At 40.5% G+C, this 24234-nt stretch overlaps 1 protein-coding gene across 1 annotated transcript in view; it reads right to left on the minus strand.

Moving 5' to 3' along the window:
- LOC135711040 (glutamic acid-rich protein-like) overlaps positions 1 to 24094 on the minus strand; it is a 46986-nt gene extending 22892 nt beyond the window's left edge. The window contains exon 1 of the mRNA XM_065233783.1: positions 23741 to 24094. Within this exon, the coding sequence (XP_065089855.1) occupies positions 23741 to 24094 (354 nt within the window). The remainder of the gene's footprint in view (positions 1 to 23740) is intronic.
- Between the last annotated feature and the right edge of the window lie 140 nt (positions 24095 to 24234).

Raw genomic sequence — 24234 nt, forward strand, 5'->3', positions numbered from 1 at the left:
CACTTCCAGTAACAGACCACATCGCACAGCCGTCGAATATTTCATCTCCACTCACTCCGCCTCGGCTGGCACAAACCGGGGAGCCTTCTTCAGCCGTATAATAGTAATTTTTCGAGGCCGTAAAAATCAGTGGCCTGCCGTAAAAATCTGACTCCCGTTATCAGAATCTTGATTTTTTACTGCCACCCACTTACCCTGCAGCTCCCGAGAAGGACTTACGGCTACTGCCGTACACATTTCGGGGTAATAACAGTAAAAAGTGTCCCCTTTTGCACGAGACGGTAACGGTTCAGCTCTTTTGCCGAAATCAGATGCCACGACGCGTGGTTTTAGTATGACGGTAGGGGAGAGGGGGGAAGGGTAAATATTTTTCAAATATTTCTTCGCTTCCACTTGAGGAAACGGCATGACGATGCGGAAAACGCGTTGCTACATTTAAAGTAAGCAGGCGGAAGTCGCGTTGGTTCAATTATAAATGAAAGTTAGTAGCTTGAACGCTTTTTCCTGCATTGAAAGGGGCAGCAGGAACTTTTTGAAAGGAAGCAATAAATAATCTGTTATCAAAAGCTGCCGGAATAACTTGGAGTTATTTTCCATAATCGGAAAAGAATGTCTTATTAATGCAGGGTATTAGGAATTAAAGTCTTTTGTAGCATAAAAACCACCGATCAACAGTAATTTCTTTCAATGAACAACTTATTTACTTGCTGTTAAAAGGAATCCAATTTCGATTATTTTGATTATCGATTCGATTATCAGTGGGTGCTGTATTCAAAGTCATAAACCAAGAGGATATGGTATAATCACACTTTGCAAAAATTTCCTGCAAAACACGATATTGCCTGTTCACAGAAATCTTAGCATTCATTGAATTTTCAGAAAGAAGAAGAAGAAACAACCGCATCTGTCATTTATTCCAAAAACTGACACAAAATCGTATTATTAAATGAATTACAGACTCCGAACTTCTATAAAATTAAGAGCTAGTCAAAATAAATTCTTCTGAGATACGTTCTGGCATATTTGACATAACTTATCGCAATCGAATCAATTATGTCTGATTTTCAAACCTCACGTCCTGCCCTAATTTCTGAGGCCCTGCAGTTGTCCTGAATATAAAGCATTTTACCATGAATGAATTTTTGAAAGTTTTGATTAACAAATAACCATTTAACGATACCTTAAACGACCTTTGCTGAAGGTAGTTACGGGTGATTTTAACCAGATGTAATGGGAAGTTGAAGTTACAAAGCTTGTACACAAGTCCGTCATGCCAAACATTGTCAAACGCCTTTTCAACGTCTAACAAGGCCATGGCAGTGAACTTGGATACATCTTTGTTACTTCGGATGTTATTCATCCCCCGTACTAGCTGATTATTGGTGGAGTGCCCCTTTCTGAATCCAAACTGTTTCGGAAGGAGAATGTTGTTTTCGTCGACAACCTTGAGCAAACGATTGAGAATGAGTTTCTCGAACAATTTGCTCAGCGCTGAAAGGAGGCTGATTGGTCAGGAGGGGGGGGGGGGGGTGTAGCGGTCATCGTCTGATCCCTGACAATTCCCTTTCTGACGATGACCGCTACACCCCCTGGAGCTGGTGTGATCAAGCCGGATAATGTTGTGGTCAGGCAACCAGAAGCTGTCACTGAACTTTAGGTGGGTCTCGGTTAGAAGAACCACGTCGATGCTATGCTTGCGGAGGAAGTCGGCAAGCTCAATCTGTTTAGCTCTTACAGAGCAAGCGTTCCAGGTAGCGATGGTTAGCGGTTTGGACACCATACTGGATGATGAACTTATCGAGCACTTGGATCTGTTCGGGCTTATTGCGGCACTTACGTAGAGCACCGGTCATGTTGATGAAAATCTCCATCGGTTAATCTGCTGAGAACAGATCGGGATTATTTGGTTGAGCTGTTGGTTGCCTCCAGAATCCAGGGGGGGGGGGGATGGAGAGCTTTGTCCAGCAAAAGATCCAGACGTTTCTTGAGGGGGCGCGGATCGCACCCTTGGATTCGCTTGTCCATGAAGAGGCGGAAAGTCCTCCCAAGACAACCAGAAGTCGTATAAGAATGTGCAGACAGTATCGTAAATTGCTAGAGCTTAAGTTAAAATCGCATATAAGAATGGCATGCATCGCATTATGTTTAAGTTAAATCGTATGGATTGCAAATTTCCGACTTATATGCGATGATTCATTTTTCCGTCGTACTGTATCACAAATCAAATAGGATTACATCGTAAGACTTTTCAAAGTGAATTTGTTATTACAGATTAAACCGTATATGATGTTAAATCAACTCGTTATAAATTAAATTAAAATTTGCACGTATATGGCCTCCAATTTTGTACGTATAAGCCATTTCTTTGCATTCTATACGATTTGTTTGTTTGTATGTATGTTTGTATATCACGAAAACAACTTTGAATATACGTGCATTCTGGTTGTCTGGGTCCGCCCTGAAAGCCGGGGCCTTATCCTTCCTTCGTGCTGGTTGATTGTTGATTTCAGATGCGCTTGAAATCCTCGCGTTTAGGGCACTGCTTGGTGGATCCTTGGTGAGCACCACCACAGTTGGCGCATTTTAACGCCACGGCTCCATCCGCAGGGCAGTCGGAAGTGGCGTGGTCTTGAGCGCAATTTCCGCAGCGTGGCTTAATGTTGCAGTTGCGGGTGCCGTGTCCGAAGTTCAGACAACGCTGGCACTGAGTGTCATCGCGATGGCCGCCACGATATGGCTCCCAGCGGACGATGATGGAATTGATGGAACGGATGGCTTTCAGCGCGTTGAGCGTCCTCGTTTCCTTCTGGAAGTGTACCAGGAAAAGGCTATCCGGATACGCCTTCACATTTTCGAGTTTCCTTGTCATCCTATAGACGGCGCTTGGGGCCAGCTTGTACCGGTCCCTGACTTCATGTTCGATAGTAGTAGTAAAATTATGTTTATTTCTGTTGATTATGGTAGTACATTGATTTATCATTTTAATTGATTAGCCTACTTGGCTCTTCATCTTTGTTTAATTTGATATTCTAATTTAATATTTGCGTTTTTCAACTAGTTTACAGAATATCTCTTTGGGGATGTGTTTTATTTGAATTGAAAAAAGTGATAACCTACCTAACTACGAGTATAACTTAACCTAACGTGCTAGATCACGTATAATCTGGTGATTTGATCTCAGACAGGTGTCTCTGAACCTTTCCAGGATGAATACTCTCCGTTCTTCTAATGTCTGAATTCCAGCCAGGAGGTGGATCTCAGAATTTCTAGTCCGCGGGGGACTGTTTAGGACCATCTTAAGGATCTTGTTCTGGATCCTTTGGAGTTTAAGGTGATGGCATTTGGCGCAACTCTCCCAGATTGGCATACCGTACTCGATTACAGGAAGGATGATTTGTTTGTAGACAGCAAGTTTATTTTTCAGGGACAGGGTTGACTTCCTGTTGATAAGTGGATACAACGATATTATCAAGATGTTGCACTTGGTTTTTGTTTTGTCAACGTGCTCCCTGAAAAGAAGCTTGCTGTCTAGTGTTAGCCCGAGGTACACGACCTCTTTGGAACATTCCACCACTGTGCCGTTCAGGCAGATCTTGTTATTCTCCGACGAAACAAGTCTAGGAGATTTTGAGTGTGGAAAGATGATGACCTGGGCCTTTGCCGCGTTGATACGGATCTTCCAGCTGTTGAAATATTCAGACAGGACGTCCAGGCCTCTCTGAAGTTTGGCAGTCAGAGCTCCGATGACCCTTCTCTTGTAGACGACGGCAGTGTCATCTGCGAACAGAGACAACGATCCACCATCAGGGAGAGCCGGTATATCGGAGGTGAACAGGTTGAATAGGATGGGGCCAAGGATGCTTCCTTGTGGAACCCCGGCCCCGATGTTGAAAGCATCCGATGTGATGCCATTCAGATAGACTCGGAACGTCCTGTCTGATAGATAGTTATTTATGATCTTCACTAGGAAGATTGGAAGACCGTACTGCTGCAATTTGATTCAACGTCCAACAACGCCATGGCAGATGTTTTCGAAACAGATTTGTTCCGTCTGAGAATGTTTGTTACTCGAGTCAGCTGGTGGACGGTCGAACGACCTTTCCGAAAACCAAACTGTTCCTCGAGTAACAAGTTGTTTTCATCGGCAGATGTTAGGAGCCGGTGGTACAGTGCTCTTTCGAAAAGTTTTGATAACCCTGAGAGAAGGCTGATTGGTCGATAACTTGAAGGAGAGGACGGATCCCTCCCAGGTTTCCGGATGGGTATGACTTTAGCTGACTTCCAACACGAGGGGAAGTAGCCAAGTCTGAGGCACTGATTAAAAATCAGTGCCAGATGGTTGTAGAATCTGAAACCCAAGTGTTTGAGTTCCAGATTCAGGATGTTGTCGAAACCTGGGGCCTTTATGTTTTAGATGATTTGATATAGGCCAACAGTTTGTCAGCCGTAATCTCGGATTCCTCTGGAAAAATGTTAGGAATCTGAAGAAGATTGGTTGCATTTTCAGCAACCTCAGATTCATGAGGGCTGACGATGTTTTGTCCGAGATTATAAGAGCTGACGAAGTGTTGACCTATCGCGGCAGCCCTCTTTTCAGGAGTTATCAGATGAACCACTGGGTCACCGGGACGATCCAGTGGGGTCAGTGGGGGAATGGGCCTAGGCTTGTTTTTAAGAATTTTTGTATGTTTCCAGAAGGGCTTAGCACAATCTGGGAGAGAGCGGATCTTACTAGCAAAATCGTTATTTCTGAGATCCACCATCCTGGCCTGAATGATCTTTGTTAATCGATTACAATTGGTCTTCAAGTTAGGCAGGCCAGTACGCTGGTACTGCCTACGAATGGTGTTACGGAGTCTAATGAGATCTTTGGTAGGGCTGTCAAGGTTCAGAGTGTTACTCACCTGTCTGGATACTGGCACGTGTTGTTCCCTGGCCCGGGAAATCGCCTCCTCGATGTTATGTAGACACCGGTCAACATCTTCATGTTCGATAAACTTCGGGTCGAAATTTGGTAGGCCACTGATGACGACGTTGAACGGTTTTTCACCGGGGATGTCGTTGGTGAAGAATTCCACCTTGGAAGTCCTCAGGTGGGCGATGACCAAGTCATACTCCGCTTTGGTACGGAGCACCACCTTGGTGCCGACTCTGCCCAATTTGAATTCGGCTTTGACGCCCAGCGACGTCAGATCCGCGATGAGCTCGTGGAGGTAGCTTCACTCTTGCCGCGCTCGTGTCGGCAGCATTTTCTTTATCGGCAGCGTCACCGAAATCTCCGTTTGTCGCAGAGGCATCGTCTCGACCAATCGTGCCATCGGACTGGCCCCTATTCTTCTTTCTCTTCTTGCTGTGTTTTCCGTCACAGCTGGCTTGATAAACCTGTTGGATGTAGCCGGGCTTCGCGAGTGATGCTTCCCCATTTCGGGGCACGCACACACACAAAAAACCGCGAAAGAGAGAGCGTGAACAGTATCGCCACGATCTTTTCGAACAACTCGAGAGAGCGAGATAGCACCGAACTGAACTACTTGACGATCAAGCAGAGAATCTAATCTTGAGCAGAGGCAGGAGAGCAGCGCTGATTTATATCTTTTCAGGTTCAAGCAGAATGATGTGCAACCAAGTGGTATTCGTTTATGATGACTGGGTTTGGGGAAAACGTTTAGTTCATGGAAACAGTTACCAAAATTATCATTTGCGCATTTTTCAAAAGTTTTTTTTATTAAAAATTGGAATTTTATTTATTTTAGAAGATTCGTTAAGTAATATCCTATCGATTGGCGTATTTTTTTTAATTTCATCAATGAATGACAAAGCTAAAAGCGTTCAAAACCTAACACTATTTCACAACACATTTTTTTTTTTATTTGTACCCCAGTATAGTCGACAAAGTCGTAGTTCTACGTCAAAAAAGTAGTTCAATGGTAGTCATTTGGTGGGGAGGGGGGTGGGGGGTCCAGTACCACATTGACCATACCTGGCCATGTTTCGATCCCCCGAAGAAGTAGCCAGTTTCTGAATATGGTTTCGTGACGCTGATGCCCTGCTTACATTATGCTGGCTACTTTCTTGCACAGGACTAGTACACTAGCGCTAGCAAATTCGCATAGATGTTATCACCACATTAACCGCTGATTAGATCCTGCTTGCTGCAGGACCCAGTGCCACGCCGTACGGAGCGGTAATGAGCATATACTTGTTTTGAATGACTGAGCGTACATTTTCTATGAAAAAATATCTTAATTACATGCTATGTGAGCGAAGGCAAGCGGTGTGAGTCACCTGTTCATGAGTGACTGAATGTTTTATGGCTCTTTCATTGCCTCGTCTTTATGGGGTGTTTACATCTTTACACGATTTACTCGCGCTAGTGTCCTCGTCAACTAGCACGAATTTCAGTTGCTCCTGAAATCTCATGCTGGTAGACGCTGATGCCCTATTTACATTATGCTGGTGAGCTTTTTTGCTAGCAGCTGGCTAATTAGCGCTAGTGAAAAAGCATAAGTGTAAACACCCCATACGCAGTCAATAATTTTACGCTCTGCCCCTGTCTCGCCAGAAATCCATCGTGCACAGCTCTGTTAAGAGTCCCACGCTGGCACGAGAACGATGATCAGCCGTCTCTAACAAGGAGTTCTAACAGACGCCGTTTTGAACTGCTTCTAACATGGTGAACAGACAAACGGTAGGCTGCACCCTCCGGAAAGAGGCCACAAGTAACACAAATTCCTAAAATTAACCCTGCTTTGCGATGAAAATGGCTCTCACCGATTTGCAACACATAATTCCAGTGGCATCCAACAACGACATAATTTCCCATGGCATATAGCCAGGTTAATTGAAGGATACAAATAAGACACTTGAAATGAAACGCATTGTTGCGAAGAAAAGACGACGATAAGACGCTCTCTGGCAACTTCTTCTGCGGAAAACACCTTTTCCTGTTCAACGGCGATGGAGGGGTCGAGTGCTCGAGCAATTAAAAGAAACTCTTTTCCTACCTGCTGCTGGGATTTTCTTGACAGCTCCTCGAATGACACCGTGCGCCATGTCTTGTTGCGTTGGTCGTCCGGTGGTCAGTTTCCACTTTCTTTCTTTCCTACTGAGATAAGAGTGAAGGAATAATAAAAATAATTGAGTTTTCAGCATCATCCCTTCTATAATGAGCAGTTTCTTTTTTCTTCGCTTTCTGCTATTTTCCTTTCGTCAAGGGGGTAAGATAATTTCTTGTGGAAATTGTTTTTCTTCCTCTCTTCCGCTTGGTTGGCGATAAACCGTTCCCCTCTCTTCCGCTTGGAGGGTGCTTTTGCAAAGTGTCTTACTTCGGTTCTATTATTTCCTTCCTCAGATGAAACAATCAACAGTAATCATTTTGCGATAGCTACCTGTCCTTTTAATCAGGATATGGACCGTATTTCCCCTTTCTATCATGATAGCAAAAAAAAAAATCCGAAATGCTGTCAAAAGGGTGCCCAACACCTACCCATCTTGAATCTACAGTGGAGGGAAAAAAAAGTGATAGAGAGACTCGTCGTTCCAAGGAGATAATCAAAATTGAGTGAAAGGGTTGCGGCCAGCAACTCAAACCAAGTTGCAAAGACGTACATCGTCGTCGTCGTCCAAGAAGAAGGATGCCCGACCATGCCCGTAAGAAAACGAAAAGTTCATTTTATGACAGTTGGAAAGATAACACAGATTATACGAGGAGAATCCGTTCCGGGTCCCTGGAGAGCAATTTGAATTTTGTTTTACGACCATTTGACAACACGGTTTTCGCTCTCCGCCGCCGACCCAAACAACGGCAAGAAACCCTGTCTGCATGATGGGATGATGGTTTTTGCTGGTGGAAATGAATTGGAGGATTGGGAAATAAGAGAATTTATTATGCAGCAGTCTCAGGGAAAAATAAGGTTTTGGTCTAGGAAAATAAACAGAACTGGAATTGGTCTATGGACGATGGCTTTTTTTTACCGAAACATGGGTCAGGCTTTGTATGCATGCTGTTTGAATTGAGATGTAGATGACTTTGAAATCTTTCTTTTATATTAGGGTTCCATTTTTTGTACAATGCGCAATGGAATGTGTAATGATCAATGCAATGCAATCCACCCGACCATGCTCATAAAAACACTTATGAAACATTCTTCCAAAATGCTGAACAAATTATATCTCAACCTCCTCCTGAGGTGAAAGTTCACATCTATGGAGACTTCAACCAACGCCATGCCGACTTCATTCTGGACTCTGAATGAAGGAAACGTCGAAACTGCTGTAAACATCTTCTACCAAATTTTATCAGGAATAATTTCGGAAGAAATACCTTTGAAGAAAAAAATACACTTCAGAAGCACTAAAAACCCAGTCTGCTATAACAGATAAATAAAAAACTTAAAAAATCGAAAACATGAAGCACACAATAAGGCTGGAACAAATCTCAAGTTTTTATTTTGTCATCCAAAGAAAAAGGTTTGGAATATCACAAATGGGGAAATAAAAAAAAACTTTCAGTGTATTTTTATTTCTCGAGTATCGCTATTTCATTTGGGTATGGATTCTCGCTTGGCGTAATTTTATTATATTGTAGAATATCACCTTGTTCTTTTACAGAATTTTTACATAAATTTGAACTAGACCGGTACGGCATGCCAGGTCCTTGAAATCGGATCAGCCGGTTTCAGTTGTTGAACACGGATTTTATCGAACTCATTGCTAATCTTGTTTGGCAACTCACTACCTAGGTAAGCCGTCTTCGATTTGATTGATCCCCCTGTTCGCTGCGCACATCTTCGTCTTGTTCCAGTCGGGTCGCTACCAGGAACCATTTTCATTGGATCGTTATTCGACATTGTTACGATGTACCCAGCCCACCGTAGTGGCCCGATTTTCGCAATCGATTTAAATTTCGTAACTTACAAACGCGCTGCAATGCTACTTAATGATTCAATTCTTTTCTACAGTGATTCAACAATTTGCGAGCTAAATCCAATCTTTTCAAAATTGGTTTAAACATTTTAGAAGGGAGACCAAATCAGAAACGATTCAGGAAATTCTTAATTGAGGTGACATTATTCAGAGCAAATTCAAAACTGAGTCGAATAAGTCATCAACACTTTTCCAACATATCCCGAACCTAGGCTTTAAAGAACTGGTTTCGCATATTCTGAAGTGAGGCCACATTAGCTGATTTAATCTCTTTCCTAAATGAATCCAAAGTTTCTTGCATTGATTCAACTTTTTCCGAACTGTATCCAAACTTGTCAGGACGGGTTTGACATTTTGCTAAGTGAACCCCAGATTTTTGTCAACTGTTTTGGCATTTGTCAAGGACACAATCTTGTTTAGGTCATCTAGTTTTCCTAAAAGTGTAGAAAGTTTTCCGAAGTGAACCGACAGTTTTTTTAGCTCAAATTTTCCAAACGGAGTCCAACTTTTTCAGAAGTGGTTCAATACCTTCCTTAGGGAGTCCAAACTTTTCTGAAGAGTGATTGAATTATATTTAATGTTAGTCTGAGCTTTCCTTAAGTGATTTAACTACCTTTTGACATAGATTCTGCTCCTCTAGACCTCTTCATCGCTTCATCGAGAATGGACCTTCGTGTTTTCATACCTGATGGCAGATTTTTTTAAGCAAGCACAATTGTTGAGAAAACTGGGTTTACATCCACAATAATACATATTTTTATAGAAATTTTAGTTTCTTGATCAGCCAAGTTGGATTTTGGCTCCGTCCTATGAAAAACAGGCTTGAATTTTATAGAATAGACCTTTGTGAGTTCATATGTGATGGTAGATTTTTTTTAAGACAGGTTGGATTTCCGTTCTATCGTTTGAAATTTTTTTCTCTGATTTTATAGAATGATTTTGAAGAGAGGTATTCCCTCTCTCCTGCCACCACTGGCACAAAGAGATGATCACCATCCCTCTCCAACAGGGGAGTTTGGTAAAGAGAGATGATCAAACCGATTTGTACCTGCATTCATAAAAGTTGTCATTGCTCGCTTTCTACTCTCTATAAACAATTTCACACTGCCGTACTCTGACGGAACTATCAACTCTATACTTTCATCTTCTCATCTATCGTATGAAAATTACCACTCTAGTCTGTTATTTGAAATTAGCATCTTGAACTACGTAAATCGTTGACTTCACGCAGAAGTAATACAAAACAAATAGTTAAAGTACATAACTCTGGATGGGAGATTACTATCAATTACTGTCATTGGTCGAAAGGTACAGTAGCAGTATCTACCCTACCCGTGTCCCCTCGAGATCGTCAAGTCGACGAGGACAGGAGCACATACCGTGGTAGAGGCAACAATAGCTACAATTTCCAAACCTACGACTGGATGCCTTCCTTCAGATAACAACTTGAGTGCGGTAGAAATCGATAGAACTGTTTCAAACACATCGTCGGTACTTGAGCGTGTCGGTGATCATCTCTTTTTGCCAGTGGTGGCGAGAGGAAATACCCCTCACCATCCCTCTCCAACGGTGGAGTTTGGTAAAGAGAGATGATCAACCCTAATCGTACCTTCCTTAAAATTGACCTTTACTCGCCTTTACTCTCTATATACAATGTTCACACTGCCGTACTCTAACGGAACTATCAAATCTAACGGAACTATCAAATCTAACGGAACTATCAACTCTATACTTGCATCTCCTCATCTATCGTATAAAAAATAACTTAAATACAACTGAGCAGAACAGAGAATCAAATAGTTGAAGATGCTAATTTCAAATAAAAGACTAGAGTTATTTGAAATTAGCATCTTCAACTATTTGATTCTCTGTTCTGCCAAGTTGAATTTCAGCTCCGATATTTGAAAAATAGACTTGGATTTTGAAGAATGAACCTTGCTGAATCCATACGGCAGGTTAATTTCCTGGGTTGGGTTTCCTGTTCAGCCAAGTTGGAGTTTTACTCCGTCCTTTGAAAAAAAAGGCTTAGATTTTATAGGCTGGATCTTGCTGAATATAACCGGGATGGTACATTTTTTGAAGCAGGCACATTTTTTTAGAAAACTGGTTTTTAAATCTCAAAAATACGTATTTTTATAGAAATGTGTGTTTCCTGTTCAGCCAAATTGAATCTCAGCGCCTGCCATTGAAAATAGTCGTGGATTTTATAAAAGTTCTAAATCCATACGTATTTTCATAGAAATTTGGTTTTTCGGTTCTGCTAAATTGCATTTCGGCTCATAGCTTTGAAAAAAAAAGCTTGTATTTTATTGAATGGACCTTGCTCAATCCCTACGTGAAGGTTGAACCAGGTTTGTAATTCGAAAAGTATATTTTTATAAATGTGGGTTTCCGTTTCTACTAAGTTGTATTTTGATACCGTCCTTTGAAAGTTATGGTCCTTGTTGAATTCAAACGTGATGTTTATTTTTTTTTTTAAGCACACACAAAGCCAGGTTTAAATTCACAAAAATACGTATTTTGATGAAAGTTCGGGTTTCCTGTTAAGCCAAGTTAGATTTTGGCTCCTTCCTGAATTCATACGACTAGTTAGATTATCTGCAGCACGTGCAGTTGTTGTGAAAACTGAGTTTAAATTCCCAGAGTAGGTATTTTCATATCAATATTGGTTTCCTGTTCTGCCATATTATATTTGAATAAGGAGGAACTATCAAAATTAGAGCGTTTTTTTTTATAAGAACTATTAAGTATTCCACTCGATGGTTTACTCGAATTATGCGCGAAATGTCTTGTTGATAACCCGAATGTTGCACATAATAAAGTCAACATTTGTGGCTTCTGTTATGCATTATTGTCGAATATCACGGCTTCAAAGAAGTATAAGACTAAAGCAAAGGCTAAGAAATAATGTAATCGCTTGAAATATACGGTTTAGATGTGATGTAAAAAGAATTTTGTATGTTTTTTTGTAGTTCCTTTTTAACCCCCCCCCCCCCCCCCACCTCGAGTGGTATTGACATCGAGTGACAAAAGAAAAACTTGAGATTTGTTCCGGCCTATTAGTGAAAATTTGGCTATCTATTTGGACATATGCGATCAACTGGATTTAGTCTAGAACTTCTACAATTACATTAAAACCAAATTAAAATCTGACAATTTTCCACCAAAAATGCATCTTGACGAACGTGTCGGGGATAGCTCGGAAAAAAATTGTGATCATTTTGCAATTTTTTTTTTCAAGAAATCTATACAACATTTTCCGAAGAAGATCGCGACCGCGATTATTTTACATTCTATCCAGAATTTTCAAGGGACATTCGCGTCAATCAACTTCAAGGGCAGGATATTTTGCAGGCTTTAAAGAATCTAGACGCCTCAAAAGGTCCTGGACCTGACGGAATTCCTCCAGTATTTTTCAAAAGTCTAGCAATGGAGCACACTGCTCCATTGTTTTGGCTTTTTAATATGTCACTGGAATTCGGAACCTTCCCAAAAATATGGAAAATCTCATCTTAAGTACCTATTTTTAAATCTGTTCGGAAAGCTGACGTAGGGGAAATGACTCTAATGTTGGCCTATGGATCTAAGATTGGGCCCATCGCTAAAAGTCTGATATTTATCAATTTTATCTAGATGAACGCGTTATTGGGACGATACTCATGGATATTTTTGGTCGCTATTGAAAATTTAGTCGATGACTGAATTTATGTATGGACCCAAATTAGGGGCTTTAAGGCCAACATTTCATCCATTTTCTCTACGTAATCATCGCGGAATAGCCATTATCTCTTGCATTCCAAAGGTTTTCTATGCAATTGTAAATGAAAAATTAATTCTTCAAACCAAAAATAGAATTGCTGACACACAACACGGCTTTTTTAAAGGACGTTCGACCTTGACAAATTTACTCTAATTTATAGCCTATACATTAAATGAAATGGATAATGGAAACCACGTAGAAGCCCTCTATATGAACTTTAACAAGGCATTTGACCGAATTGACATGCCAATGCTACTCTTCAAATTGAAAAAAAAATGAATTGAGCCAGGACTCCTGAAATGGCTTGAATCATATTTAACTAAACGCGAACAAATAATTAAATTCAATGGAAAGAAATCAACCCCAATTCAAGTCTCCTTGCCGGAGACGGAGTTGCCCAGGACTACGCACAGTAGCTGGAAGTTGTACTACCCACGGAAGAGCAGCTTGGCGCAGCTTCTCTTGAAGATGGCTGGAAGGACATCTGTTCCGCCATAGGTAGTACTGCTGCAGCGGCACTAGGTACTGCAATCCCGGACCGAAGAAATGAGATTGAACGAGATTGAATGTGGAGCGATACAGACAAGCGCGGAACAGACAAAACTCGATTTTCCGAAGGAAGAAGCGTCAGCAGGAAGACCGAGATCGCTAGCCAATGGAAAATCTGTACCGCGTAAACGACACGTAAACCACACACGTAGCCTGTTTCATTGATATATGATTTTTTCATAAATATGAATCCTCAATAGACGTGTTTTTTATCAAAGGCAAGTGTCACTCGAACCATAACAGCAATTTATAAAATAACGAATATTTTGAATGGCTCGAGTGACACTTGCCTTTGATAAAAAAAACACGTCTACTGAGGATTCATAGTTATGGAAAAATCATATATCAATGAAACAGCCATCGGTCGTCATTGAAAAGCAATGCAACTATGTTCTGTCAATCTAATTGACTTTTATTGGCTCTGTTGTCTTGTGAATTTTAGCTAAACGGCCTCTTTTCTGATTTTTATTTCTCAATCTATGAAATATACACGAAGACTATGTTGGAACGAAACTTTTAGAACAATATGAGGAACATTATGCCGTACACTACACATTTTTATATCATATGGGTGGAAAATTCGTAGAACAAATACTTTAAAATTCTTCACTTTTTAAGATATCTTCGAGCATGAAACTAAGTCAAACTTCAATAAAATCACTTCTAATAGTCAACCTTTGGTCACAAAGTTGATACATGACACATTAAACTTTGCTATGAAAGTTGTTACAGCAGTTTTCGTTATTTCAGTCTCGAGATACAAATATTGTAAGCCGTAAATTACCTTAAAAACATAAAATTAACTTGAAGCACCTCTAAATCAACACCGATTTTGCTGAAAATTTGCACAAAAATTCAAATTAACATGACGAACAGTAATCATGGTTGACCCATTACATTCCGAACATTTCAATTAAAATGAACAGGTCTAATATCTATCTTATATCGATCTGTAAATTAAATTCGCAGGTAGATAAATATCAATAAATGTTGTAAAATATAACTGTAAAAATCATAATTGTCTTTCTGACGTTCATTCAGAAAACAGCTGAAAACATGCTGATTGACTCGAAAGAAAAATAATAATAAAAAAAAATTAGATTTCAGTTATATTTTTTTTTTTTATATCTTTATTAAGGAGACTTTCAGCCGTTGGCTGGCTCGTCTCCGGTTTCAGTTATAAATGTGGATGCTCTTGTCATAAAATATCAAATTTTGTTTTTAATTATATTTTTTATAAATATCAAAATAATATCAAAATATGAATTCAACTGAAAATAAAAAAAAATATATACATCAAAATATGTTATTAATATGATTTTAAAAACATCGTTTGATATCATTTTGATATTATTTTGATATCCGACTTTGCTCGGGTAGGCTCATTTTTTCCTTGATTTGTTTTCCGTCGATCTTGATTTCCGTGCTAAGCACCAATGCTACCGACGCCAAGGAGGCAGCTCCCTACCCATCAACTAATGAACCGGGGACCAACGGCTTTACTTCCCTTCCGAAGTGATCAGAGATGTTATGCCTCGGCGGCGCCGACTGGGATTGAACCCAGGCCTGCTGGGGTGAGAGGTAATCACGCTTACCTCTACACCACCAGCGCCGCTATACCGTCTCCTTTATGAAACAGTCTAAAAACAGACCAGCCTTCTCCAGATCGAACGAACGAAATAACTTGCATTTGTACCCACAGCAAACCACTGAAACTGTCAGTAAGTGGAGATTGGCTGGTTTCCGATTTATAGCAGTAATTTTATTCAGCGAAAGGTTCGAAATTTCATTCAAGCGTACTTAATTTAAACTGCATCTTTTGATGGTGCAATTCGGGAACCATCCGGAAGAAGGGGATCTTTCACGGGAACGATTGAACTTTCAGCTGTTCCATTATATATGCGAAATGTTGCGAAATGTTGCAAAACAGTTCCGCTCACTTTCTTAATAACTGCTTCCAATCCAGCGGGAGAAAATCGTCTGGAAGAACGCTGCAGTGAACGTCGTTGCAATGATCGAACAACGTAACTATCGAAAGATAAACAAACTTTGACGTTTAACTTTTTGCAGGCAACTTTGCCTACATAAATGCTGCCATAAATCTGAACGGGTTAGGATCAAGCAAAATGGCTTTAGATAAATACAATTCCGTCAGGAAGTTTTCTTCATAAAAGCCATTTTAAAACCTTATGAATTTGTTAGGGATTTCATTAAAGCAAAACAACTTTTTCACAAATGGCCCATGGAAAAGAACTTTTAAGCCACTGCCAGATTACAACTATTTTGTTTGATTTTTACAATCTTCGTTTTTCAATGCGTATTTCCTTTGATGTAACTTTATTTTGGCTAATTTAGCAATGAGCAGGTATTTGAAATACGATAATCATAATGAAAATCTCTGCTGAGCTTAATGATCAATCTGAAGAATAATTAGTTTTTCTTTTCTAAATTAAAAATAATACGCAAAATCGACGTTTTCCGAGGGCGGACTTATTTTTTTTTATGTTTTCAAGTACATTTCACATAAGATTTAATATGGCACCTACAACTACGCCACTTGAAGAGAACAATTTTAATAATTTTAGAAATTGAATAGGATTTTTATATGATCAGATTATATTTCAATTATTTTGTTAAGATCGGATGGTATTTATGAATCCTTTTCTATCTTGATTGATGATTTTTCTAGTAGATTCAGCAAGCGTCTAGCGAAAATGGCTTTAAAGGGGTTTTTATTGTTGCCAAATAGCTTTTATTGTAGCTTAAATACGGGTTTCAAATGGTTCTCAATGCGTTCGTCATACAACCTTTTTGCAGTAAATCAATCTTGAAGAGCTTCGAAAATATAACTTTCAGAACCTTCTCCAGGATGGGCCAACCAGACAGATTCTAGTCTTAATGAGGTTTTCGTGAATGCATCAATCGCAAAGTAGCCTTGACCAGAGTTTAATGAATGTTGGTGTATAGTAGTTTGTATTACTTCATAAAACTTAAAATGTTACTTGGGTAACCTTCTCACGTACGAGTGTGAGGTGATTGAGAGGTGGAAGCAGTACTATGACGAGCACCTCAACGGTGATGCAGCAGAAAACGAAGGTGGCACGGCAACAGACCTTGGAGCACGCGCAGAAGACGACAGGCTACCGGCCCCTGATCTTCAAGAAGTTGAGGATGAGATCGGTCGGTTGAAGAACAACAAAGCAACTGGTGTAGATCCACTACCAAGTGAGCTATTAAAATACGGTGGTGAAGCACTGGCTAGAGCGCTGCACTGGGTAATTTCCAGGATTTGGGAGGAGGAGATATTACCGGAGAAGTGGATGAAAGGTGTCGTATGCCCCGATAAGTAGGATTGCTGCAACTACCGCGCGATCACACTGCTAAGCACCACCTACAAGGTACTCTCTCAAATTCTATGCCACCGCCTGTCACCATTTGCAAGAGAGGTCGTGGGGCAATACCAGGCGGGATTCATGGGTGCCCGCACTACCACGGACCAAATTTTCGCGATTCGGCTGGTTCTGAAGAAATGCCGCGAATACAACGTGCCCGCACATCATTTGTTCATCGATTTCAAATCCGCATACGGTACAATCGATCGATATCAGCTATGGCAGATTAGGCACGAGTACGGATTTCCCGATAAACTGACGCGGTTGGTCAAGGCGACGATGGATCGAGTGATGTGCGTTGCTCCAGTATCGGGGACACTTTCGAGTTCTTTTGAATCTCGAAGGGGGTTACGGCAGGGTGATAGACTTTCGTGTCTGCTATTCAACATCACGTTAGAAGGTGTGATCAGAAGAGCTTGGATAGACACGAGTGGCACGATCTCCATTAAGTTCATCCAGCTTCTTGGCTTCGCTGATGACATCGACATCATGGCACGGAGCTTTTAGATGATGGCGGAAACGCACATCAGACTGAAGGCTGAAGCTAGGCGGATTGGACTTGTCATCAACGCATCCAAGACAAAATACATGAAAGGAAGAGGTTCTGGGAAAAGACAATATTAGCCTCCCACCCTGAGTTTAGATTAACGGTGACGAAATCGAGGTGGTTGATGAGTTCATGTATTTGGGCTCACTGGAAAATGATACCAACAGAGAAACTCAAAGACGCATTATGGCAGGGAATCGTGCCTACTTTGGACTCCGGAGGACGCTCCGGTCAAATAAAATTCGCCGCCGCACGAAGTTGACTGTCTACAAGACGCTGATTAGACCGGTGGTCCTGTACGGTCACGAGAGCTGGACTATGCTCGTGGAGGACCAACGCGCCTTTGATGTTTTCGAACGGATTACTTACTTACAGGATACCTTGGACAATTTGTCTACTTGGGCTATTCAGCTAGGTATCGAATTCTACGGAGAAAACTGAGTTGGTCGTTTTTTCTAGGAAGCGTAACCCAGCACGACCAAAGCTTTAAATTTTGGGTAAACCGATCGCTCAAACAAATTGTTTTAAATATCTCGGGGTCTGGTTCGATTCCAAGTGCTGCTGGAGATCCCACATTGAGTATCTGAGACGAAAATGCCAACTAAGGATCAATTTCCTTAGATCAATTACCGGAACGTGGTGAGGAGCCCATCCACAAGATCTTCTGACGTTGTACCGGACAACGATTTGATCGGTTTTAGAGTACGGTAGTTTTTGTTTCCAGTCGGCAGCTAAAACGCACATCATCAAGCTGGAACGGATCCAGTATCGTTGTCTTCGTATCGCGTTAGGATGCATGCACTCGACTCATACTATCCCAAGTAACACAGATTCATAGCATTAGGTTGAGTAAACTTCTTTACAACCAAATCCAGTCACATAAAGGTTATATAAACTGTTATAGAACATGTGTGTTGCTTGGGATGAGTCTCGAAGTGCTGGCGGGCATGTTGCCACTATCCGTCCGTTTTTCAGAGTTATCCCTGAGGCTCCTCACCCGTTGCGAAGTAATGAACCCACTGGTGATCGAAAACTTTGAGAAGCTTCTGAAGCTAAATCCTCAAACATGTTTTATGACTTTGTACTACCTATATTTAACACAGGATGTCAGCCCTTCAAGAAATATTCCCAATCGTGTAGTCTTCTCCGATTTCGGCAATTCAGTTAATTTTGATTTATCTATGACGCAGGAAATCCGTGGAATTCCAGAGCATCATCGTACTATGATTGCTCCGTCATTATACTCTGCAAATGTTGGCCATGTTGATTCTGCAAGAACGTTTTTCACAGATGGATCGCTAATAGAGGAGACTACTGGTTTTGGTGTATTTAATGAATTTCATAGCGCCTCTCGAAAACTTGAAGCTCCTTGTTCTGTATATGTGGCTGAACTGGCAGTAATTCACTACACTTTGAAAACTATTGCTTCACTGCTTCCAGACCACTGCTTTATTTTTACCGATAGTCTCAGTTCTGTCGAGGCTATCCGTTTCATTAGGCCGGTAAAGCACTTCTCGTATTTTCTCTTGAAAATACGAGAGCTGCTTAGTGCGCTCTTTCATCATCACCTTCGCGTGGGTCTCTTCGCATTGCCCAATTTTGGGCAATGAGAAGGCGGATTCACTTGCGAAGGTGGGCGCTATGGAAGGCGACATTTATGATCGACAGATCGCCTATAGTGAATTTTTCTCTATTTATCGTCAGCAGCTGCATGGTTCAAAGGGTTGGACTTGGGTCGAGACTCCATACGCGTGATGTCTCGTCTCATGTCAAATCACTATTCGTTGAACGCTCACTTGTTTCGTGCAAGGTTGCAAAGACTCATTTCAGCTAAAATAATGTTTTTCGGAATAATAAAACCAAAAGATGGTATGATGGCATGTTTTACTTGTAACTTACAAGAAGAGGTTACAAAGTATGCATTGGAAACATAAAACCTGTAAATTTTGCTTTTTATGAGTCACAATCAGCGATTTGCTGATCGCTGAGTGAGTGAGTGAGTGAGTGAGTGAGTTTGTGAAAAATCGCTGATTGTGACTCTCATGAAGTGAAATAAACAGGTTTAATATGTCAAACACATTCATTGCAACCTCTTCTTGTATCCTACCAATTCAAAATTTGATCATGGCATCTAATTATTTCATAATTTAGAAAAACATTGTTTGAGCTGAAATGAGTCTTTGCAACCTTGGTTTCGTGTTGGGTTGGGAGACAGCAATCTCTGTGAATGTGGACAAGGTTACCAGGACGCTGATCACATCCTTTGGTCTTGTGTGGAGTATCGTAGAGTCAGATCACATTTTTATGATTCCCTTCAGGCTCGAGGTAGACAACCTAATGTTCCAGTTCGGGATATTTTTGCTAGACGCGATCTGGAGTTTATGAAACTCATATATGTTTACTTTAAGAATATTCACCTTAGATTGTTAGTTTGATTAACCTTGTGCTTAGTTTGTATTTTGTACGAGTAGATTTTTTTTAAATGTTTGTTTTCAAGATGAATAGAAATAATTTCATGTTTTAGGATAAATTAAATATTTGTATCGTAAATCACATTTCAAAGCTCCTTCTCCCTTTTCCCATCCAAAAAAATTGTAAATCTCCACTAACCTCGAGACAACCGTGAGTACTCGGTCCAGCTCCTTTAACTTTAAATATAAGACAGTAATAATGTATAACGAAAATGATAGCTCGGCTCTGTAAAGTTTATTCGATTTAGCCTGTACAAATAAAGTAATTATAAAAAAAAAATATGATTTATCCCAAGCCACAATTATAGAACATTTATCCTGTTTGATCTTGGTCAGAACGCTTCGGAATTTTTAGAAAATTTAAACATTATTTAACTGCTTTCGAGCACGTAATGTCATTGGAATATATTGTTTAATCAAGGCCTTTACAATCGTTACGTCGGTCATTGCTTGTTGTGATGTAAAACTGTAAAATGTTTAGAAAAAAATAGTGCGCTGACTTGATTCATTTTGGGATCCATTATTGACTGCTTTCGATAACGTAATTCCACTGGAATAGCTTGTTTATCCAGGGCTTAACTTGATATTTTCTGTAGCAGTTTCAACGCTTGTCATAATTTATTGAAAAGAAAACAAGAACACATGCCTCTCAAAATAATCAAATGAATAGTTTCCCGTCCAGAAAATTTTAAACGGCATCGGATCAACTGCACCTCAATGATTAACCATACCCCGTTTAAGTGTACGACTATTTCCAATACATAGCGCGAACATTAAATTCCCGCCAAAGAAAAAAGTCCATTCATCCATCCGCCCCAATCCGGCCGGAATCAAAATGCAAACTCTGGTTTAACACACAGTGCGGTTTACAGCTTCGGCATCCATCCGTCCATCATCCTCTGTGGCACTGCACCTGCCTGCACACCTACATATATCTGCATGCATCTGCGGAAGCGACCACAAATGGCAAGTTTCGAACCTAACCTAACGGTCGTCGTCGGTCAGCAGTTGGTTCGATAGAAAGGCTCCACCATGGAACCGGACTCTCGCTCGCTCTGCGGACATCGAAGCCATTGATTAGTCGATTGAACAGGAAATCACGATTACCGAATCGTGTCAGTCAGTTCACCTACACCCCCACGCCCATCCTGCTCGGACTGAGTCGGTCTGTTTTCGAAGCATGATGGGTAGGTGTTTTAGTTTCCAGTTTCCCAATCAAACCAACCTCGAAAATGGGTGGCCCGGGTAGGTGGACTAACGAGTGCGGTTGGGAACTTTTCACCGCAATCAGGGAATCGTGCCAATAAATTTAATTTAAATCCTAAAGCTGTCGGTTCGAATCGTTGAGAGCACGCAGAAGGACTGGGTCAGCTCGGGGATGAATGGTGCGTGTTTGGTCAAAAAAGAGCCAAACTAGCTCGGGGACCGCAAAATTGGCGATTTTAATTCTGATTTAGTTGAAAGGGGATGGTTGCTTGTGTGTGAGTTCGATTTGGGAGGCTGCCTTAGATTTATTTATTGGTGGATTAAATTGGCGGAATGGCCTGCTGGCAGTTGTTATCGAGTGCTATGCAATATCACACAATGCGATGACCGTGTTTTACCGGATTTCCTGTTGAGGTTTTGCTATTGAGAGGAATTGATAAACAAAGTTTAAGAGGAAGTTCAATAAATTAAGTTGCTAATTATACAATGAAGTTATATGCAATATGAATTTGCACGGAAAGTATACAGAATTTGCAATGTTTCGCAACATTAACAGATTCTGTAATGTGGTCCTTGGAAGGTTTTTTAAATATATTTTTTAATATTAATGTTAGGAATTCGCTTGTTTTCATCATTGGACGTAATAACCGACACTAAGAATAGGCAAACCTATTATCGTGCTCAGTCATCTAACCCATGATTATGAAGATCACAATAACGAGAAATCGTTCATGGATCATGGATTTATTCTTTTAAATATTTTCCTTATATGATTGTTATAATAACCCTCGGAGGTCCAAATGATGCTATCTGCTGTGTGATATTGAAAGATGTCTCTATTGGAAAGTGAAGAAGTAGGCTTTGAAAAGCTGTTAAGCGCTTGTGGAAGATCAAAAGCTGGTATTCACAAACAAGCTCCCAAACTGTAAAGACCACATATAGAACCTAACAAACGTTAGTTATAGTTGTTACGACGGTGTCTGTGCCTGTCAGCCCATCCTCCTAGTCTTTATAATTGTAATGAATGTATTTGTACAGATATCGTAACGACCATATTGTTCTTTATTCACGACCAAAAGTACATGTGTATCGTCTTCTTCTCTAGTCCACGACTGCCGCTCGACTCCTCATTGACAGGCGGACACGTCTGATACAAGGGGTGACTGAATGCGTTCGATTACTAATTACCTCTAACGTCACACCCTCACACTAAGCCGTCTCGAATGAACTAAATTCTCCTCTTGTAGGGGAACAGTTTAAAGAGACGTTAATAGACGTATCCACGTATCCTCACACTAAGATTATTATTTAATTGAACAACCTCACAAGAATAAAAGAATACTCGCCTAACTTTTCAAAAGGTCCTAAGTAACAAATGTAAACAAATCGAGTTTATAAATGCACATTGTAACATTTGTACCTAAGAACATTATGCACACACAGACATTCAGATTAATGTCAATTGAATTGAGAAAATTCTAAAATAACAAAACGTCTGAAGTCCAAATTTGCATTAACGATGTTGCACTGTTACATAAGACGTTTGACTATGTTCATCAAGACAAACGTCTGAAGTATCAGAAAAATCAAAACAATGCAGATCTGTACTGTGGTCCTTTGTGTTTATACGAGTAAAACGTCTAAAATGTTCAAACAAACCAAAACAATGTGACTGTGTACATTGGAATTTTCATGTCAAGCATTTTTCTATTATTTCCGCGTGGGGGGGGGGGGGGGGGGTGTACAATTATCCACGGCCCATACAAATTTTAAAATTTGTATATGGACAATTCTCTACGCATGGGGGGGGGGGGTGGTCAAGAATACCGAAAAGCTGTCTACGTAGTTAATGAGCAGCCCCTAAAATAACACTGTTATCAAATAAAAAGCAGCTCACGCGACCACCAACGATCGACCAAAACAATCTGTGGGCAGTGTTGCGATATAACGTTAAAAAAAAGTTGATGCATTGTCCATTACTCATATTGTTCGTTTAACTCGTATAACTTAAATTATGCACTCATAATGCTTAAAAAAAAAGCCGGCACCGGTGGTGTAGAGGTAAGCGTGACCGCTTTCTAACACCCCAATGGGTCTGGGTTCAATCCCAGTCGAGGTCGGTGAGATTTTTCTGAGGCATAAAAATCTCTGGTCACGTCTTCCTTCGGAAGGGAAGTAAAGCCGTTGGTCCCGGCCCATGTGTGTTGAATGGGTGCGATATCCTACGCAGGTGTGGAAGCTGCCTTCCTGCACATTCGGTTGCCGTCAATGGATGGCAATCGATGTCCGTCGATGATTGGCACTAGATTGCGGAACAGAAACCGACGTTAAATACAGGAAAAAAAAAAAAAAAAAAAAAAAATTATGCTTAAAAACAAACAAATAATTTTGAAAACATAAATGACCTATGTAACTGTGATTATAACAAAACGTCCTATATAACATGTCCAATGTACACCTGACTAGAGAAAAATGTCCTATGTAACATTTTTCACGTTTTCATATAAAAAAATGTATGAAACGGGTAGATTATAATTTCAATTTCAATTTTATTATCGTATTTTACTATTAAAGGTCTTAAAAATGTCAAAAGTTTAAAAGGTTTAAAATAGTATCAAAAAAGATTTTGTCAATCTTCAACCTCGTTTTTCTCGAAAAGAGTGAAATGTTAGATAGGACCTTTTGAAAAGTTAGGCGAGAATAATCGAGAATTGTAGATGTCCATATGTGTAGATTAAATGCTGAAGTCTGAAACGAGCACAGACATTTCAAATTATTATTTGCTCAATAATCTGCCTATGCAATCCCTATATTTCCATTCGCCTCTATCGAAACCTGCTAGCTCTAATCCGTCATCGCTATCAACACTATGCACACTAGTGAAACTTGCATCACTTTCATTGGAATTGTCTTCTTCTTCCTGCTCTTCTACTGAATCATTATCCGAGAAATATGTTTCATTGCCCTCTTCTTCGTCTTCTTCTACTACTTCACGCTCTTCTGCTGCTTCACACTCTTCTGCTACTTCACACTCTTCTACCTCCGCCTCCTCTACTTGTTGCTCTTGTTCCTGTACCTGCTCGATGGCAACCGATGCTTGTGATGGTGTCTGTAGAACTTCCCCTACGGGAGCCGGTGATCTTTTGACCCGCACTGGATACTCGTACCGATATAGCTTTTGTTCCTGTGTCAGTTTCCTCGGTATGCTATTTTGTACTTCAGCTTGTCTCGTATCCCGTGACATCTGGCCCAGATGTCGTTTGATTATCCGGTCGCTCTTGGATAACCTCACCAAACAGTTATGCTTACCGAGAGTACGAGTTACTATTGCCGGCGTCCAACTTGCCTTATTCGGGTTGGTATAGTCCCGTACGATAACACGAT

The sequence above is a fragment of the Ochlerotatus camptorhynchus genome, unplaced genomic scaffold (assembly GCF_037179485.1).
Source record: "Ochlerotatus camptorhynchus isolate MF236.1 unplaced genomic scaffold, CSIRO-AGI_Acam_v1.1 ptg000416l, whole genome shotgun sequence".
NCBI classification, from domain to species: Eukaryota; Metazoa; Arthropoda; class Insecta; order Diptera; family Culicidae; genus Ochlerotatus; species Ochlerotatus camptorhynchus.